Source organism: Notolepis coatsorum (assembly GCF_963971535.1).
Source record: "Notolepis coatsorum genome assembly, chromosome: 1".
NCBI classification, from domain to species: Eukaryota; Metazoa; Chordata; class Actinopteri; order Aulopiformes; family Paralepididae; genus Notolepis; species Notolepis coatsorum.
Genome location: NC_140165.1, coordinates 80,491,944 through 80,508,133, shown reverse-complemented (window position 1 = coordinate 80,508,133; position 16,190 = coordinate 80,491,944). Strand labels below are relative to the sequence as shown.

The window sequence follows — 16,190 nt, the reverse complement described above, 5'->3', positions numbered from 1 at the left end:
CCGACTCTATACCCGGGTGAGCACGACGCACGACCCGCACCGAGGAACAGCACCTGGACAAGCGGGCCATGGTACACTGCCAGTACCAGCCCATACCAAGGAGCGGGAGGAGACTCGCCTAGGAGGCCTCTCCCCCAACGCTCGCCGATGTATCCACAGTCAGCGTCATACATTGGCACGCCTATGGTACCCGACTTCACCCAAGAGAACCGGGCCCAGTATACAGAACTCCGCATGTGTCTGGAGACCATGTTGGTGGATGTATTGGATGAACGCCATAAATACGCCATCCTACTGAAGCACTTAAAGGTACCCCGCGCACATAATATAGCGCTCGCCTACGCGACTTCCACCACCCCATACACAGCAGCGCTGGTAGCATTGGACCAGAGGTATGGGCGCATATGGGATTACGTGATCCAGGAGATCCGACACATCGACCGCTTACCCCCAGCAATAGACAATCGAGCACTGGACGACCTGTCCATCAGAGTGCAGTCCCTGGTAGGGATGTTGGGAGCGCAGAGAGAGAAGGGGAGGCATGAACTTTACGCCAACTCAAATGTGGAAAGGATCTTGGAGAAGCTGCCGCCCGCTCGACAGGAGCGTTTTAGGCGGCAGAGAGACCACCGAGACCCGAATAGCCCCGAACCGAACCTCCTCGATCTAGCAGACTTCCTGGCGAGAGAAGTCAGCAGCCTACGGCTAGATACATTCGGACGGAGCAGCCCTGGCTCCAGAGAAGGAACCAGACGACTAAATGATGGAAGAAGATCGGTGACTGTGATGCACCAATCGGAGTCAGTACCGAGCAGCAGGAGCCACAGTACCCCCTCCAGAACGGAGAAGTGGAAGATAGTGTGCCCCTACTGTGAGAAAGAACACTGGCTAGCGCAATGTGACTCCTTCCCCAAGCTGAACGCGGAGGAAGCAAGTCAATGGATAAAGTCCAACAAGCGCTGTTTTCGCTGTGCGCGCTCACACATGGCAGCCGAATGCCGCTTAAAGAAAAGGTGCACCAAGTGCGATGGAGCCCATCTGGACATACTTCACGACAGTAACAGACGGCGCCCTTCACCCGCACCATCCAGCAGCAAAGCGAGCGTCATGTACATCGATCCCGCCAGCAGCAGTGGAGCCCGAGTACTCCTAAAAGTAGTGCGTGTGACACTAAGCTACCAGAATAAAGTCCTGGACACTTACGCCGTCCTCGATGACGGGTCAGAGAAGACCCTTCTGCTCGCCTCCGCTGCGGCCCAGCTAGGGCTGCGGGGAAGCGAAACCCAAATGACAATTCGGACAATAAGACGAGATTTGAAGACTATAAAGGGCGAGAATGTCTCATTCTCTATCGCAGCAAGCGGCCAGCCTGAGCGACGGTACCAGATTACAGACGCTTTCACCAGCCAAGAAATAGGACTGTCGCGGTACACATACCCCGTCGCCAAGCTGATGGAGAAATATGCACATCTGCGCAAGTTACCGATCCCGCTCATAGACAATGCTATGCCGACCCTGTTGATAGGCTCCGACCATGCAGACCTCATTGTCCCGATAGACCGGGTTCATACCGGACCCCGAGGCTGTCCTGCAGCAGTCGAGACCCGTTTGGGATGGACTCTCCAAGGCCCGCTCGCCAAATCTCTCAACCGAAGTACAGCCACTAGATGTCTCCACTCCCGAGTCACAGAGGGAGAAACCGCACTCCTGCAACACGTAGAGCGGTTATGGACCTTGGAACAAATGCCCTTTAAGAACGGAAAGAAAGACATTCGCTCTAAAGATGACATTTACGCCATTCACCTCCTCGAGACAGGGACCAAGAGAGTCCCGGTCAACGGCGTGTTGAGATACGCCACGCCACTCCTGCGGCGAGAAGGAATGCCTACTTTCCACGCCAAGACAGACGCCACAGAACGGTACCTGCTGAACACGGAGCGGCGCTTAGCCAAGAACCCCGCCCAAGAGAGTGTATACCGCGCTGAGATTGAGAAGCTCATCACAGCGGGACACGTCACAAAGATGGACATTAAAGAGGCTGACCAGACCACTGAATCGTGGTACGTGCCTCACCACAAGGTCCATCACAACGGTAAAGACTGCATAGTATTTAACTGCAGCTACCAGATCGGATCCCAAAATCTGAATAAAGAGTTACTGCCCGGTCCCACACTCGGCCCCTCCCTACTCGGCGTTCTACTCCGCTTCCGCCAGGAAAAGGTGGCCATCAGCGGGGACATTAAAGGAATGTTCCTGCAGGTGAGATTAGTAGAGGAGGACAAGCCCCTGTTACGGTTCCTATGGAGAGAGAAGCCAGGAGATGAGCACCCAGCCATCTACCAATGGGAAGTCCTCCCCTTCGGAACGACGTGCAGCCCCTGCTGTGCTACATTTGCACTACAGAAACATGTAGCAGAGGACCCAGCAGCGGACGAAGAGGTCCGACACAGCGTAAAGAACAGCTTCTACGTAGACAACTGTCTACAAAGCCTTTCAACCCAGGAAGAAGCCGAGGCTCTCCTGATTAAACTCCGCGCCTCATTGATCAAAGGCGGCTTTGATCTCAGGCAGTGGGCCAGCAGCGATCCGCAAGTACTGGCAGCCAGCAGCGAGACCTGGATGGCTACAATCCCGGGAGAAGCCCAGGAGATGACCCTGGGATTGGTGTGGCGATTCAAAACAGATTCGCTTCACTACAGACACAAGCCCCTGACTACGGAGCAGGGAAGGCCGGCGGCGGCGCCGACCACCAGACGGAGTGTGTACACAACACTCGCCCGACAATATGACCCGCTAGGATGTATTCTACCGTACACCACCAGGGCAAAAATGATTGTACGAGCATTGTGGGACAAGGACCAGGGCTGGGACGACCCCATTCCCGCACACCTTGCATCCACCTGGAGAGAGTGGGAGATGGAGCTCCACTCACTCCCAGGCGTTAATATGCGCCGAAGCTACTTCCCACCCACGGTGAGGCCAGAGACATGTAAAATCGACTTACACGTCTTCAGTGACGCCTCAGAGGTCGCATACGGATCAGTAGCCTACTTGCGGGCCCAAGAAGAGGGGGGAGAGATCTACACAGCATTTGTCCTCGCCCGCTCGAGAATAGCCCCACGCAAGCAACAATCTATCCCACGCCTAGAGCTCTGCGCAGCCCTAGCCGGAGCGCACCTAGCCACGCTCATCCAACGTGAGCTCACCATACCGGTGTCTAGAACAATCCTGTGGTCAGATTCCACGACAGTACTCGCCTGGATCAAATCGGACTCATGCAAGTACAAAGTCTTTGTGGGAGTCAGAGTCACCGAGATTCAAGACTTAACCGAAGAGTTAACCGGAGAAACAGAGTGGCGCTACGTTGATACAAAACAGAACCCAGCTGACGTCATCACCCGGGGAATGCCCCTAGATGACCTCACCCGTCGCAATGTCTACAGTGACGGCCCAGCATTCCTAAAGCTCCCGGAAGGAGAGTGGCCCACGCCTATCCCGAGGGAAGCCAGTCAGGAGGAGGCTGAGAATAAGGAGCCTGTGTTCTGTGGATTGAGCACTGTTATCTCCGCAGACCCCAACATAGAGAGTGCACAACAAAGGACATTCCTACTGCACTACCTACCGTCTCTACAGACCCGCCAGAAGTGGGTAAAGGAGAGAGACAATTTGACAGAAGGAACAGTCGTCATGATTATTGATCAATCACTGCCCAGATCTATGTGGCCGGCCGGCCGCGTAAGCAAAGTGATCACCGGTGCCGACGGCAAGGTCCGAGCAGCTGAAGTGCTTGTCCAGGGTCGCACTTACACCCGTCCCGTGGCGAGGCTCATAGAACTGCCCCGACTCCCAGACACAATCGATGATGACCATGACCCTATAACCCTATGACTTTGTGAAGTTGACTGACCCCTACAGCAAACCCTTATGTGTAAATAGACAACGCGATTAATCTGTCTCTGCTTAACTGATTAGGTCTGGGACCAATCAGGGGGTGGCTGTTGTGAAGGGCCAGATTAAACCGAATATATATATTTATTTATATATATATATTTAATTGTATTTGTATATTCTCTAATATTCCCTGATATCCCTTGTATATTCCTTGTACAATATGCATTGAATATCCATTCTAGCCTACTGAACATCCCATAATAGTCTCCATTCTACTATTGGTCGAGACCTTGGTGCCAGGCTGCCATACCCCCCAGACCCAGTTCAAACGTACCGCTCAACATGTACGAACAAGTCCTAGTTCCGCGTAGGAATCTGGCTACCGCACCACTAACGGTACTATTTGTTCATAGTGCGTATATATACTGCGCTACTAAAGTAGGACTTCCTTTTTTCAGTCCAGTTTCTTACCCTCCAATAGAGTGACAGACGTAAAGCCTCCCCGCGACGCCACGTGTGGGAGTAAGGCCAAGTTCGGCCTACCATCGGTATTGAGACATCGTGTATATTAATATTTGAATAGTCATATTTGGCACTATATCGTCGAGTTGGACGTAGTCTATTAAGCTAATAATAGTCTGTTAATATATAGTGCTTCGTGCGGTGAGAATACTACCGTAGTCAGTACCCCATCGTTCGGGCAGAGAACTGGCTGCTTATCCAGGATGGTCGACCCCATGTGAGACTGCATCCGAGGAGCCCCAGAGCCGACGAGCGAGTGGACCTGTATACCGGATTATTCTACCGACGACAGCCCGCCTTCCCAGGCACGGATTATGCTTTGTGTACAGTGATTATTCCATGGATAAAGACCCCCGACACTGCCGTGTGTTGGAACCCCCCCCCCTGGAGAGGACGCAAGGTGAGGAGACGCTCTGCAAGACGAGGTCGCTTCACGTCTCTCCCCCGTGGACCGGAGAGAGCCGGCTCACAGAGAGTCCAACTGCTTTCATCCGTGGTCCAAGGATCGCTGGCGCACCGAGCTGCACAACTGTGGGTTCACCCAGGATACCCTTGGCCGGACGAGGCAGCCAGACTCTACCCCCCCCCCCCCCTCCTACTCCTGTTGTCTTACAAGCGACCGGATTAACCCCCCTAGTGTATCCAGTCTTATAATCATTAAAGTATCATTGCTGTTATTCCTTAACTATTCCAGGTCGTATATTTACCGCCTGCGCCATCAGAGATTGGACATTCTCTATTGATATACCGACGAATACTCTTTGCCATAAAAGTGCATACTATTTCAATTCATAAATGTAATTAAGTGATTAAGTGCTTGCTCTACACACCATTGCTGTGTAGTAATAAATACATACTTCGACTTCGTACATTTGTGTTGGATCCGTTTCATCTACGTGGGAGTGTTTATCATAATATATTTATGCCGAGTACTGGGTGGCCGAATATTAAGTACAAAGGTAGTGGTAGTAAGTATCATATCTAGTAATACAGTCAGGGAATTGTACCCCTCAGTTACAATTATTATTATTATTATTATTATTATTATTATTATTATTATTATTATTATTATTAAGAAAGTGGCACTTGAGCCTCACTTCAAGCGTGAACTGACTGCACCCCCAAATCCTGAGAAATCATCTGAGCAGATGAGCTGTTTTTGAGCTGGGTTTTATGATGGTTATTAACGTTTCATTCACATTTGGCTGGTTGGATAATGATACATCTGTCTCGTGTGCCAAACATTTATTTATTTTCACTTGCCCCCTGACTTGAAATACATTTGAATGCAGGTGTAGCAGCATCATGACTTTCCATCATATTTTCTTTCAACCACTCTGGCCCTTTCTTATCATATTGCTCTTATAACCTTCTCTCTCTCTCTGTTCTTCCCCTCTTTTTCTCTGACTATCTCTACTGATATCTCCTTCGGTGTCTCTCTCTGCTCTCTCTCTCAGCTCTGCTGTTGTCATCACTATAGACAGTGATAGCAGCGACGCCACCGGCCCTCATGGTCTCTGCAACAGCGACCGGCCAATCGACTTCTCCGTCTCTGACCTTCCCGCGCTCCCATTGGTGCAGTCGAGTGGCGTGGGTGCGGACCTGGGCGTCGACATCAGCGAACTTCCCGTCGACATTTTGGATCAGGAATCTGATAGGTCGGGAGCCGAGCTGGACAGTCAATCGCAGATCATGGATCCTGTCGGGGACGATGACACCGATAAAGATGTGAATGTGGAAGGTGATGACGATAACTGTCGCGTTTTGGAGCCAAATATTGAAGATGAAGATGGCAATGGAATCATTGACATGAACAGAGAATCGTTACCTAAAGATGAAGGCCAAACGGTCAGGAAATCAACCACTGCCTCCAACCAAACTAGCGTTGTTGCTGCCATGGACTGTGACACACGGCCATACAAAGGAGGCGAAACAGAGATCAAGAAGAAAGTGTGTAACGCACGCTGGGAGAGAGGAGAAGGAGGGAGGGTTAGAGAGAGGGAGGAAGGAGAGAGGGAGGAGGAAGGAGGGAGGGTTAGAGAGAGGGAGGAAGGAGAGATGGAGGAGGAAGGAGGGAGGGTTAGAGAGAGGGAGGAAGGAGGGAGGGTTAGAGAGAGGGAGGAAGGAGAGATGGAGGAAGGAGGGAGGGTTAGAGAGAGGGAGGAAGGAGGGAGGGTTAGAGAAAGGGAAGATGAAGGAGGGATGGTTAGAGAGAAGGAGGAGGGAGGGAGGGTTAGAGAGAGGGAGGGAGGAGGGAAGGTTAGAGAGAGGGAGGAAGGAGGGAGGGTTAGAGAAAGGGAAGAGGAAGGAGGTAGGGTTAGAGAAAGGGAAAAAGGAGGAAGGGTTAGAGAGGAGGAAGGAGGGAGGGTTAGAGAAAGGGAAGAGGAAGGAGGGAGGGTTAGAGAGAGGGAGGAGGAAGAATGGAGGGTTGGAGAGGGGGAGAAAGGAGGGAGGGTTAGAGAAAGGGAGGAGGAAGGAGGGGTGGTTGGAGAGAGGGAAGATGGAGGGAGGGTTAGAGAAAGGGAGGAGGAAGGAGGGGTGGTTGGAGAGAGGGAGGATGGAGGGAGGGTTGGAGAGAGGAAGGAGGGGTTTGGAGTGAAAGAGTGCAACACTCTCCAGGATGGGGGGAAAGAAACGGAGGGCGTGGATGGAGAGGCAGGGGTCGCGACCTCTGACACTCGTCTCCTAGCAACCATCCTGAACGACTTGAACAACGACCTGTTGGGCATTGACGACCCTAAACCTGACCGCCGCACAAACGCTGGCCTCAAAGGTATGCCCGGTCTTAAAAGAGAGCATCTGAGGGGGCGACGCAGACTCGAACAGTGCCCCTTGAATCTGGACTCGTTGGGCGAGGAGAGAAAACATGTTCCGTCCAAAGACTGGGGCTGTCAACCTGACCAGCGGGGCTGGACCTCTACATGTGGTTCAGGGAAAGAGCGTTTCGGGGGCCACCTGAATCTGAGTCCTTTGAACCAGGACTCCGTCGCCGAGAGGAGACGGGAGGTAGCCTCCAAAAGCCTTGGTTTTGAAGCTGATCTAAAGAGCTGGACCTCCCGGGCGGGCCCCAGCCAAGCCGCGGCTCTGTCCTTCCTCTCCGGCGAGCGCTGCTCCCCCTCCACGTCCACGGACTCCGACAGGGACTTCTGTCAGATCGTAGAGTCCCCGTCCCCGCCGCCGCGTTGGACTATCAGGCGGAGTGTCGCCGGTGAAGACGCCCTGCCCCCGCCGCCGCTGCGCAGGTTCAAGGAGAGCGGTCTGAGGGGATTGACGGACGCGAAGAGCCGGGTGGTCCAGCCCCCGGTGTTGAAGCAGAGAGAGAGGAACGTCAGCCCCGTCAGTCCGGTGTCTTCCAGCAGAAACACCCCACCGCTGCTGAAACACAGAGACGCGTCAGACCGGTTTATCCAGGGACAGATGAGCAGCCGAAGTCTGCTTCCCAACTCATCATCCGTTGACTTGCATCCACCTGCCGCCGGTGCCCATTCATCTCCCTTTGGCTCCCTTTCCTCCGTCGCCACGTCTTCCTCCGTCGGTTCCCGTACAGCCGGTGTCGTCTCGCCCCTCCTCCGTTCTGATTCCAGTTCTGCGTCGCCGTCGAAGGACAAGCGGCAAATCCCTCCTATTTCTACACTAAAGAGACCGTCGGCCAGTGCTTTAGCCCCGAGAGAAGATAACCCTTCAGCTAGTCGTAGTTGTGCTCTTATTTCACCCATTGACTTGCAGCCTGCGTATCGCACGTCACCTATTGAACTCTATTCTTCTAGCGGTGTATCCCACTCGGAGAGATGGTCAGGAAATTACATTTCCTCTAGATTTAGGTCTGTGGAGAAAAAGACTTCCTGTCCGAGAATGTCAGCCATTGACTCCCGTCAGTCCCTTTCCGTTCCCTTCCACTCTCCCAGTACTGTTTCCACCAAAGATGGTGATACTTCTAGAGTTAGTTTAAAGGAGAGAGCAGCTCCCACTCGTAGGTCACCCATCGATATCCATCCTGCTGATCACCCGTCATCTATTGACTTTCACGCCTCCAGTCCTGTATCTCGCAGAGAGAGAGAGTCTAAAAGAGATACATCTTCTAGAGTGAAGAAGGAGAAACTAGTATCCAGTCGAAACGCACCCATTGACGTACATCCCACAAGCCGCAAATCCTCCGTTGACTTCTCTTCACACTTCTCTTCATCCAGTGCTGTTTCTGACCGAGAGAGGCTGTTGGAGAGTGATATTTCCTCTAGAGTGAGCTACAAGGAAAAACCACTTCCCAGTCGCATGTCACCTGTTGACTCCCATTCTACAAGTCACACCTCTTCCATTGACTCCCATTCTTCCAGTGCCGTTTGTACCAGTGAGAGGCACCTCACTGGTTTCCCCACACACAGAAACTCTGGAAGTGGTTTATTCTGGCCGCAGAACTCTCTTTCTACATTCAACCCTGTGGACTCTCCCCTGCCTTCCGACCTTCCCTCTCGCCCTCCCTCCGTTGGATCTCATCCCTCTCTCCGTCCCTCCGTTGAACCTCACCCCTCTCTCCCTTCCGCCGTGGACTCGAGTCCTCCCGTTGTCTTGAAGTTGCCCACTGAGAGCTCAGCTCCAAGCCTTCCAGCCTCGAAGCGCAGTCGGCCAACAGACTTCTCCTCTCCCACGGACTGCACTTCTGCCTTCTCCACCCATCGACGACCTAATTCCAAACTGTCCATCGACGGCCATTCAAAATCGCAGCTCCCCATTGACTCCCATTCAAAATCCTCCAGAGACGGTGGTGTTCGCTCCCAGCTCCACACAGACGATCACTCGGAGTCTTCCCCCTCATCCCCGAAGAAACACTGTAACTATCCTTCTTCCCTTGACGGCTATTTAAACCATCTGTCTCCCATAGACTCCTGTTCAAATGCCCAGAGTTCAGATGGTGGCCCTGTGACGCCCGTGGCAGAAGTGGGTCAACCCGCCAGACACGCTACGCAGCACGCTGCAGGAGAGAAGACATGACCTCTGTCCACAGCAAGGGCTAACTGCACACACCCCATACACACAGACGCACATACGCATCGGGGCAGGACATTAACAGAGGCTTGGGGCAGAAAATGCCCTTGGAAATATGAAATGCTTTTTTAATTGACATTGCTTGCCACATAAATCTAATCGGGTAGAGCCCACATCTTTACAAAACTGACGACACTGGCAAGCCACATAAATCTAACCCTTTGTCGTGTCGCAGTGAAAGGGTTAACCTTTTGGTCGTGTCGTAGTGAAAGGGTTAAGTTAAACATGCCATACACTAGGTCATTTAACGTCCACCAGTTAAGCCTAATAGCTTCATACAACGATATATTTATCTAGGCTCGCCATGTCCCTTTGGCAGCTCCATGCCTTTTCATAACGGCAAGTATCAACAAAAGAGTTATTAGCCTAATTAACCCTTCCACTGCCACACGACAAAGGTTTAACCATTTCACGACTACACTACAGAAGGTTAACCCTTTCACTACCACACTACAGGCGGTAGTGAAAGGTTAACCTTCTGTAGTGTGGTAGTGAAAGGGTTAAAGCCCTTTTTATATCCAAATCTTTGCTCCGCAGGTAGTTCCCTTAATTGCCGTACGTTGAGAAAAACGTCCATTCCAGTGTCCTATCAATCCTTTTCCACCCAGTATGGGTTGGTTTTCTGCCTCATCACATACGGGAGGAAGAAAACGTCATTGAAGCGAGCGAAAATATGTTTCAATCGATAAAATAAAAGAATATCTTCTACAACTGTTTTTCCCAACCCTGATTTTTTTTTTATTTTTTTTTATATAACCTTCTCTTTCGCCTATTTTTCTCTAATTTTCTCTCCCGTTGTGCCAATTCCCCCCCTCCCCTACCTGGTTGTTGTACGCATGTGCTCCCACGAGTCGGTACAAGGGTGTCCTGATGTTGAACGCACGCTTCCTCCGAGACGTGCGCCGTCAAGCCAGTGACGCTCTTTCCACTTGGCAGCGAGGACTCTCATTGGTGAAGTGTAACGCGTGGGAGGGCACGCTATCTCCACCAAGTCCTGCCCCGCTTAGCAAGCGCCGAGACCTGACCTGTAGGCGTCGCTGTCCACAACGCCAGATTCCCACTCGCCAGCTTTCCCACCCCCTAAACACTGCCAATTGTATTAGTATGAACGACCAGCCAAGCTGGTAGCAACGCAGAGAGCTGCATGGCTCGAACCCAGCATCTCCTGCGTTGGTGACGAGCGCAATCTCCGCTACGCCACCTGAACGCCTTCAACCCCAACCCTGATTTCTGGTAGAGCTTATATTAGTTTCTGTAATGCTGATTAATAACATAAATGCTGTTCTTATACATAATAATTATTAATATACCACCAAATAAAGCTGTCGGGTTGAGAATGGTCTATAAAGGAACTTTTCAGAACCTTTGAAAGTTCTAAGACAGGTTCTTGTTTCGGTTTCCACTAGTGTTGTCAAAAATATTGAAAAATCGATACATATCGATTCTGAATATTTAAAACGGTTTCAATACTCATTTCCCGAAATATCGATATTTAATTATTCATAAAAAAAATTATAAAAAAAAAATGTATAAGGAAGTTGCATTGTTCATTTCAATACCTGTAATAGTACAGTAGTCCACACACACACACATGCATTCAGTTAAGTCGGAATATGACTGTAATACAAACAGTTCAGTTTGTCAGGTACATGCAACACAGATTACAGTGCATGTTATCTGTCTGCTTGAGAAAATACCATGTTCTGCAATAAAAATTATTGAAGTGAGATGAAGTTATTTTTAAATGTGTGATCTAAAGATAAACAAAGGGTTTTAAAAGTGTTATATTTATCTTCTCTTATAGTACCAGAGAGAAGCTGAGGAGAATCAACCAGCAACAAAAGCAAAATTGATTTGCATTTTAAGATTGAACCTTTTTCCCCGTGGTATCGAATATCGATACTTTTCAAGGTATCGTATCGAAGTTCGAAATTCCAGTATCGTGACAACACTAGTTTCCACTGTACTTCAGGAACCGTGGAGGTTGGTGGAAGCGTCGACATAAGGCGACAATTATGACGCATACGTCCTTTTAAAAATGTGCTTGTCCTTCTATTTATACAGGTCAAGCACTAGGAGACTAAGGCTGAGACGATATGCCATTTGGAAGTATCGATAAATATCGATTTATTTTATTTAACGTGTAAAAAAAGGGGGGGTTTAAATACTTTTTTCTTAACTCTTAGCTATATGTTGTCTCCTGCACTGCCAGACACACGTGCATGTCCTTGAGAGGGTAGTTCTAGGACCGTACCAGTCTTTTTGACATGTGGGTAGCTAGGCCGCGCTTTAAACGATAGGAGTGCGTCACCTTGTTTGTAGAGCTATTCTATATTATAGCTATGGATACAATACTATGGCCCATTTGACATCACCTATCTATCGTTCAATATGTGAAAAAGAAGGAATTTTTCCATCCATACGTTCCCGTGTTATACTGTGGTTTTAGAGCGGTCTAGGATAATTCATGAAATGCGGAGTTATAGCCTTATACGTCAATTCCACTATAGATGTTGCCGTTTCTTGCCTGTACATGCTATTATTCCAAAATCAAATCTGTATCATAGGTATTATGTTCCATCATGAATGCATGAAAGGGGGGGGGGGGGGGGGGGGGGTCTTTCTGATTATTTGATTGTCAGTAACGGCATTCGTATTGAACACTAAAAACGCTTATCAGCCAGATCGGTATAAAAGCATTGCAGGATCAAGCTAAAATTCACGTCAGATCGTCCTTACCCATGATCGGGAGTATTCCAAAAATAATATTCCAATTGTTTGATCGCCATCTGGTACATCCAATGTCCATTTGGTTGACTGCATAACCCACCACAACATATGGATCGGGGATATTTGACGCACTTCAATGGAACCGGGAGAACCACTCCCCTCGCCTGACAAGGAAAACTGAAACCGGAGACATCTGGCCATTACACAGGCCAGGATACAGGGTTACAAAGGGTGCTCGATACCGCCGTCTAGCTGGATGCGGCCGGTATTGCACTTTGGCGACCTCAGACTCATTCCCTATGGCAACACCAAGGTCCCTGGATGAATAATGAATAAAAATATCGAATAAAGGAATAAACTACCAAAACCAGAGAAATCTCTGGTCTGGCGCGCAACGCATGGCGAGTTAACCTGACTTATCTCGGGTTTGGCCTCCATTGAGTTAAAAAAGAAAAACGTTCACGTTCTTTAACTCGTTTTTGAGATGCTGTAGTTGGCCCACGACACACATGAACTAACGTTAAATATGTTTATTTTTATTTTTTAAGAAAAAAGTATTTAAAACTTTATTTAATTTTGTATGCAAAAAAAATTATATCTATTATCTTTCACGCAGTTATCGATACATCGATACGTGGTCTCAGCCTTATATGAGACAGATTCTTTTCATGAGCAACCTGTTTACAATAGACATAAAAAAGAGCCTCATTGGACAAACAAGTACAGTTCAGACAAAGAAATCTGTCCAACAAACAACAAACATGTTTATCAAATGAAATTAGTACAAGCCACATCTCAAATATCAGGGTTCAAAACTTTTAAATGTTAACTTAAAGATTTTCTGTTCGTTCCATTTGTACGGGCATCATATTTAAAACCAGGGTTTACCAAACCTGTGGTGTATTTAAAGCGAAGTAATCCTGTGACCTAGTACCACATGTACTGTATTTAAAAGCAACCAAAGAGCAGAGATGATGGGAAAGTTTCATAAGCAGAGCCGTATAAATAAAATACAATGCAAGTCCCGTCTCTTAGTTAAAGAAGGCCGTCCCACTTTTTCATATAAAACACAATGGTGATTGAGACCGTTCGTTCTGCTTTAACCCTTTCACTGTGACACTACAGAAGGTTAACCCTTTCACTGCCACACGACAAAGGGTTAGCCCTTTCACTACCACACTACAGAAGGATAACCCTTTTACTACCACACTACAGACGGTTGTGGTAGTGAAAGGGTTAACCTGTAGTGTGGTAGTGCAAGGGTTAACGAGATTCACTGACTAGATTACCTTTTCAATCCCTGGGCCATATATAAGCATTACCAAAATATTGCTCTAGGTTGATTATGTAATTTTGACACGTTGAATCCTAAAATCTAGACTTTATAAACAGGAAACATCCTCACAGCGTTGCGGTCTCCAGTCCATAATACTAATAATAATGATTATGAATGATGAATTAAATGTGTTGATACATACGGTCTACGTCTACAAGACTGGTAAATTAAATGTTGCAGTGTTGCCCTCGTCAAAAGGGGAAGACCAGTCCATTGAAAATGAGCTCAAATTGATAAAAGAAAGACCCCTCTTGAAAAAGTTAACATCCTACCCTGACACACACATATTTACACACACTGTTTCTAAACTTTTACCCGTTTGTTGTTGCTTTTACTTGACGTTTTAGGCGTCATGTTGAACATTACTGAGTACTTTTGAAAGTGAGAAAGAAGTGAATAATAAAAGAAGGAATGTTTGATTAAACGCTGGTCCTGACGTTTATAATGTTTAATGTTCACAACTTAACCAGCTATATGTTGTCTCCTGCACTGCCAGACTCACATGCGTGTGCTTGAGAGGGTAGTTCTAGGACCGTACCAGTCTTTTTGACATGTGGGTTCCAAGTAATTCGGCCTATCAAAATATAAATAAAATTGGTCCAATGGGTTCAGATTTGAGTGACGGGTGTCTATTCATGTCTGAGAAATATTGTGTACAATATTGCATGTGAAATGGTTTATTACCTTGTTTTATTCCAAATCCTCCAAATATCCTAAGCACCCCCAAATGTCTTCACCATGTGTAAGAGATGTGTGTTTGTGAGAGAGTGCAGAAGTATAAAATAAAATTCCATTTGTTCACTTACATAAATGTATTAATCATGACTAATATTTGACTAATTATTATATTTCCTATGTATAAAAGAAGTAACACTGAATTCAAAACCTCTTCAATTCGTGTCTTGATACAAAAACCAAGCTGCCCTGTTTCCCCGTATTCTCTTACCATGTCACCTCCGCAGGCTCCCAGTGTGTCTAGAACCCTGACGCCCACGGAAGTCACCACATCTAACTACATTCGATTAGATTAACTTTATTGTCATTACACAGTACAAGACAGTGCAACGAGATTGTGTACGTCCAACCAGGATGTGACAATCAACAGTCGGTTGCAATAAGACATGTATAAATAAAAAACTACAGTAAAGTGCAATGGTTAGCACAATGTGCGATGGTGAGAAAATAAAATAAATAATAATCATTCAAATAAAGTCTACATAAGCGGACTCAGGCTGTTTGAAGGGCAGGGGAAAAAAAGGGTACCTACTGCACAACATGGGACCCCATCAGTGAGCAAAAAGCTATGATGCGTCATGTATGGTGAAATAGTCTTCATCCTTGATTAAGGATGAAAGTGGGGCGGCTTTGGTTGTGGAGCGGCTTTGGCTCAGGGGTAGAGCGGGTCGTCCAATGATCGAAGGGTTGGTGGTTCGAATCCCGCTCAAGCCCATGTCCATCCCATTGCCGTTGTGTCCTTGGGCAAGACACTTAACCTACTTGCCTCGTATGAATGTGTATGCATGTGAATGAATGTTGGTGGTGGTCGGAGGGGCCATAGGCGATTATTCGCACCACCGGTATGACTATGAACAAATAATGGACTCTAAGCGCTCTGGGGTCACTGGGGTGTCATGAAGAGCGCTATATAAATCCAATCCATGATTATTATTATTATTAAGATTAACATTAGAATAACATAGACAATCCAGATTAATAGTATAACCACACCTCTATGATAAAAACACGGAACAATACACCTTTCAAATGTTTATTTCACCTCATTGTCATGGTGTTTGAAAAGTAGATTATCATGGTGTTTGAAGGCCTAACCATTGCTGTAGTGGTACATTTCTCAATGCTAAAGATATCAGTGAGGAATATAAATATTTGGGAAAATGCATTTTAATATGGTCTGGGTTGAAAAATAGTGAACCTATTCTTTAAAAGCTATTTACAACATATATTTTACAGGATATAAAACAGTTAAAGTTCATTTGAGTGCCGTTGAGCTTCTTCCTTTCTCTCTCCTAACTCTCCTTCTCTCATCCCCTTCTCTCCTCATGTCCTCTCCTGCTCTCTCCTCCTGTCCTCTCCTTCTGTCCACCTATACTCCCCTTCTCTCCTCCTGTACTCACCTTCTCTCCTGTACTCTCCTCATGTCCTCTCCTCTCATCCTGTCCTCTCATTCTCTCTATCTCTCCATCTCTCTCTCCCTCCCCCCTCTCTATCTTCCCCATTCTCTCCATTAAACTTAATATATTGTACCTGGATACTGGCTGGATCAGTGGGATATTTTAATGGCAACAGGAGAGCGTTCAAGTTATTTGTTGTTGTGTTGTTTGAATAATTTCTCTCCCTATCATCATTTTCATCATCGCTTTCTTTAGCATCTCCATGACCGTCTTCATCATCATTTCTCTCCATAGCATCATCTGCATTCTCTCTTTCCTCCACTTCGTCGCCATCTCTCTTCCTGATATCATCATTTCCCTCTTGAATATCTCCATCTTTGTTGTCTGTACTGTCTTTATCTAAGGTGGAGCAAATAATATTTGTTTTATAATGGTAATATAATTGTACTGTATATAATATTTGTACTGTAGCCTACAATGTTATAATTGTATTATAAAATAATATGTCATATAGCACTACCACCACTAGCCCTCTTGCC

At 47.5% G+C, this 16,190-nt stretch overlaps 1 protein-coding gene across 1 annotated transcript in view; it reads left to right on the top strand.

The window, feature by feature from the left end:
* LOC311239528 (uncharacterized protein) overlaps positions 1-16,190 on the top strand; it is a gene marked incomplete at its 3' end in the record, with an annotated part of 129,759 nt that overhangs the window by 14,488 nt on the left and 99,081 nt on the right. Inside the window, exons 4-5 of the mRNA XM_084327847.1 lie at positions 5,871-6,402; positions 7,033-7,954. Of these exons, the coding sequence (XP_084183973.1) occupies positions 5,871-6,402; positions 7,033-7,954 (1,454 nt within the window). The remainder of the gene's footprint in view (positions 1-5,870; positions 6,403-7,032; positions 7,955-16,190) is intronic.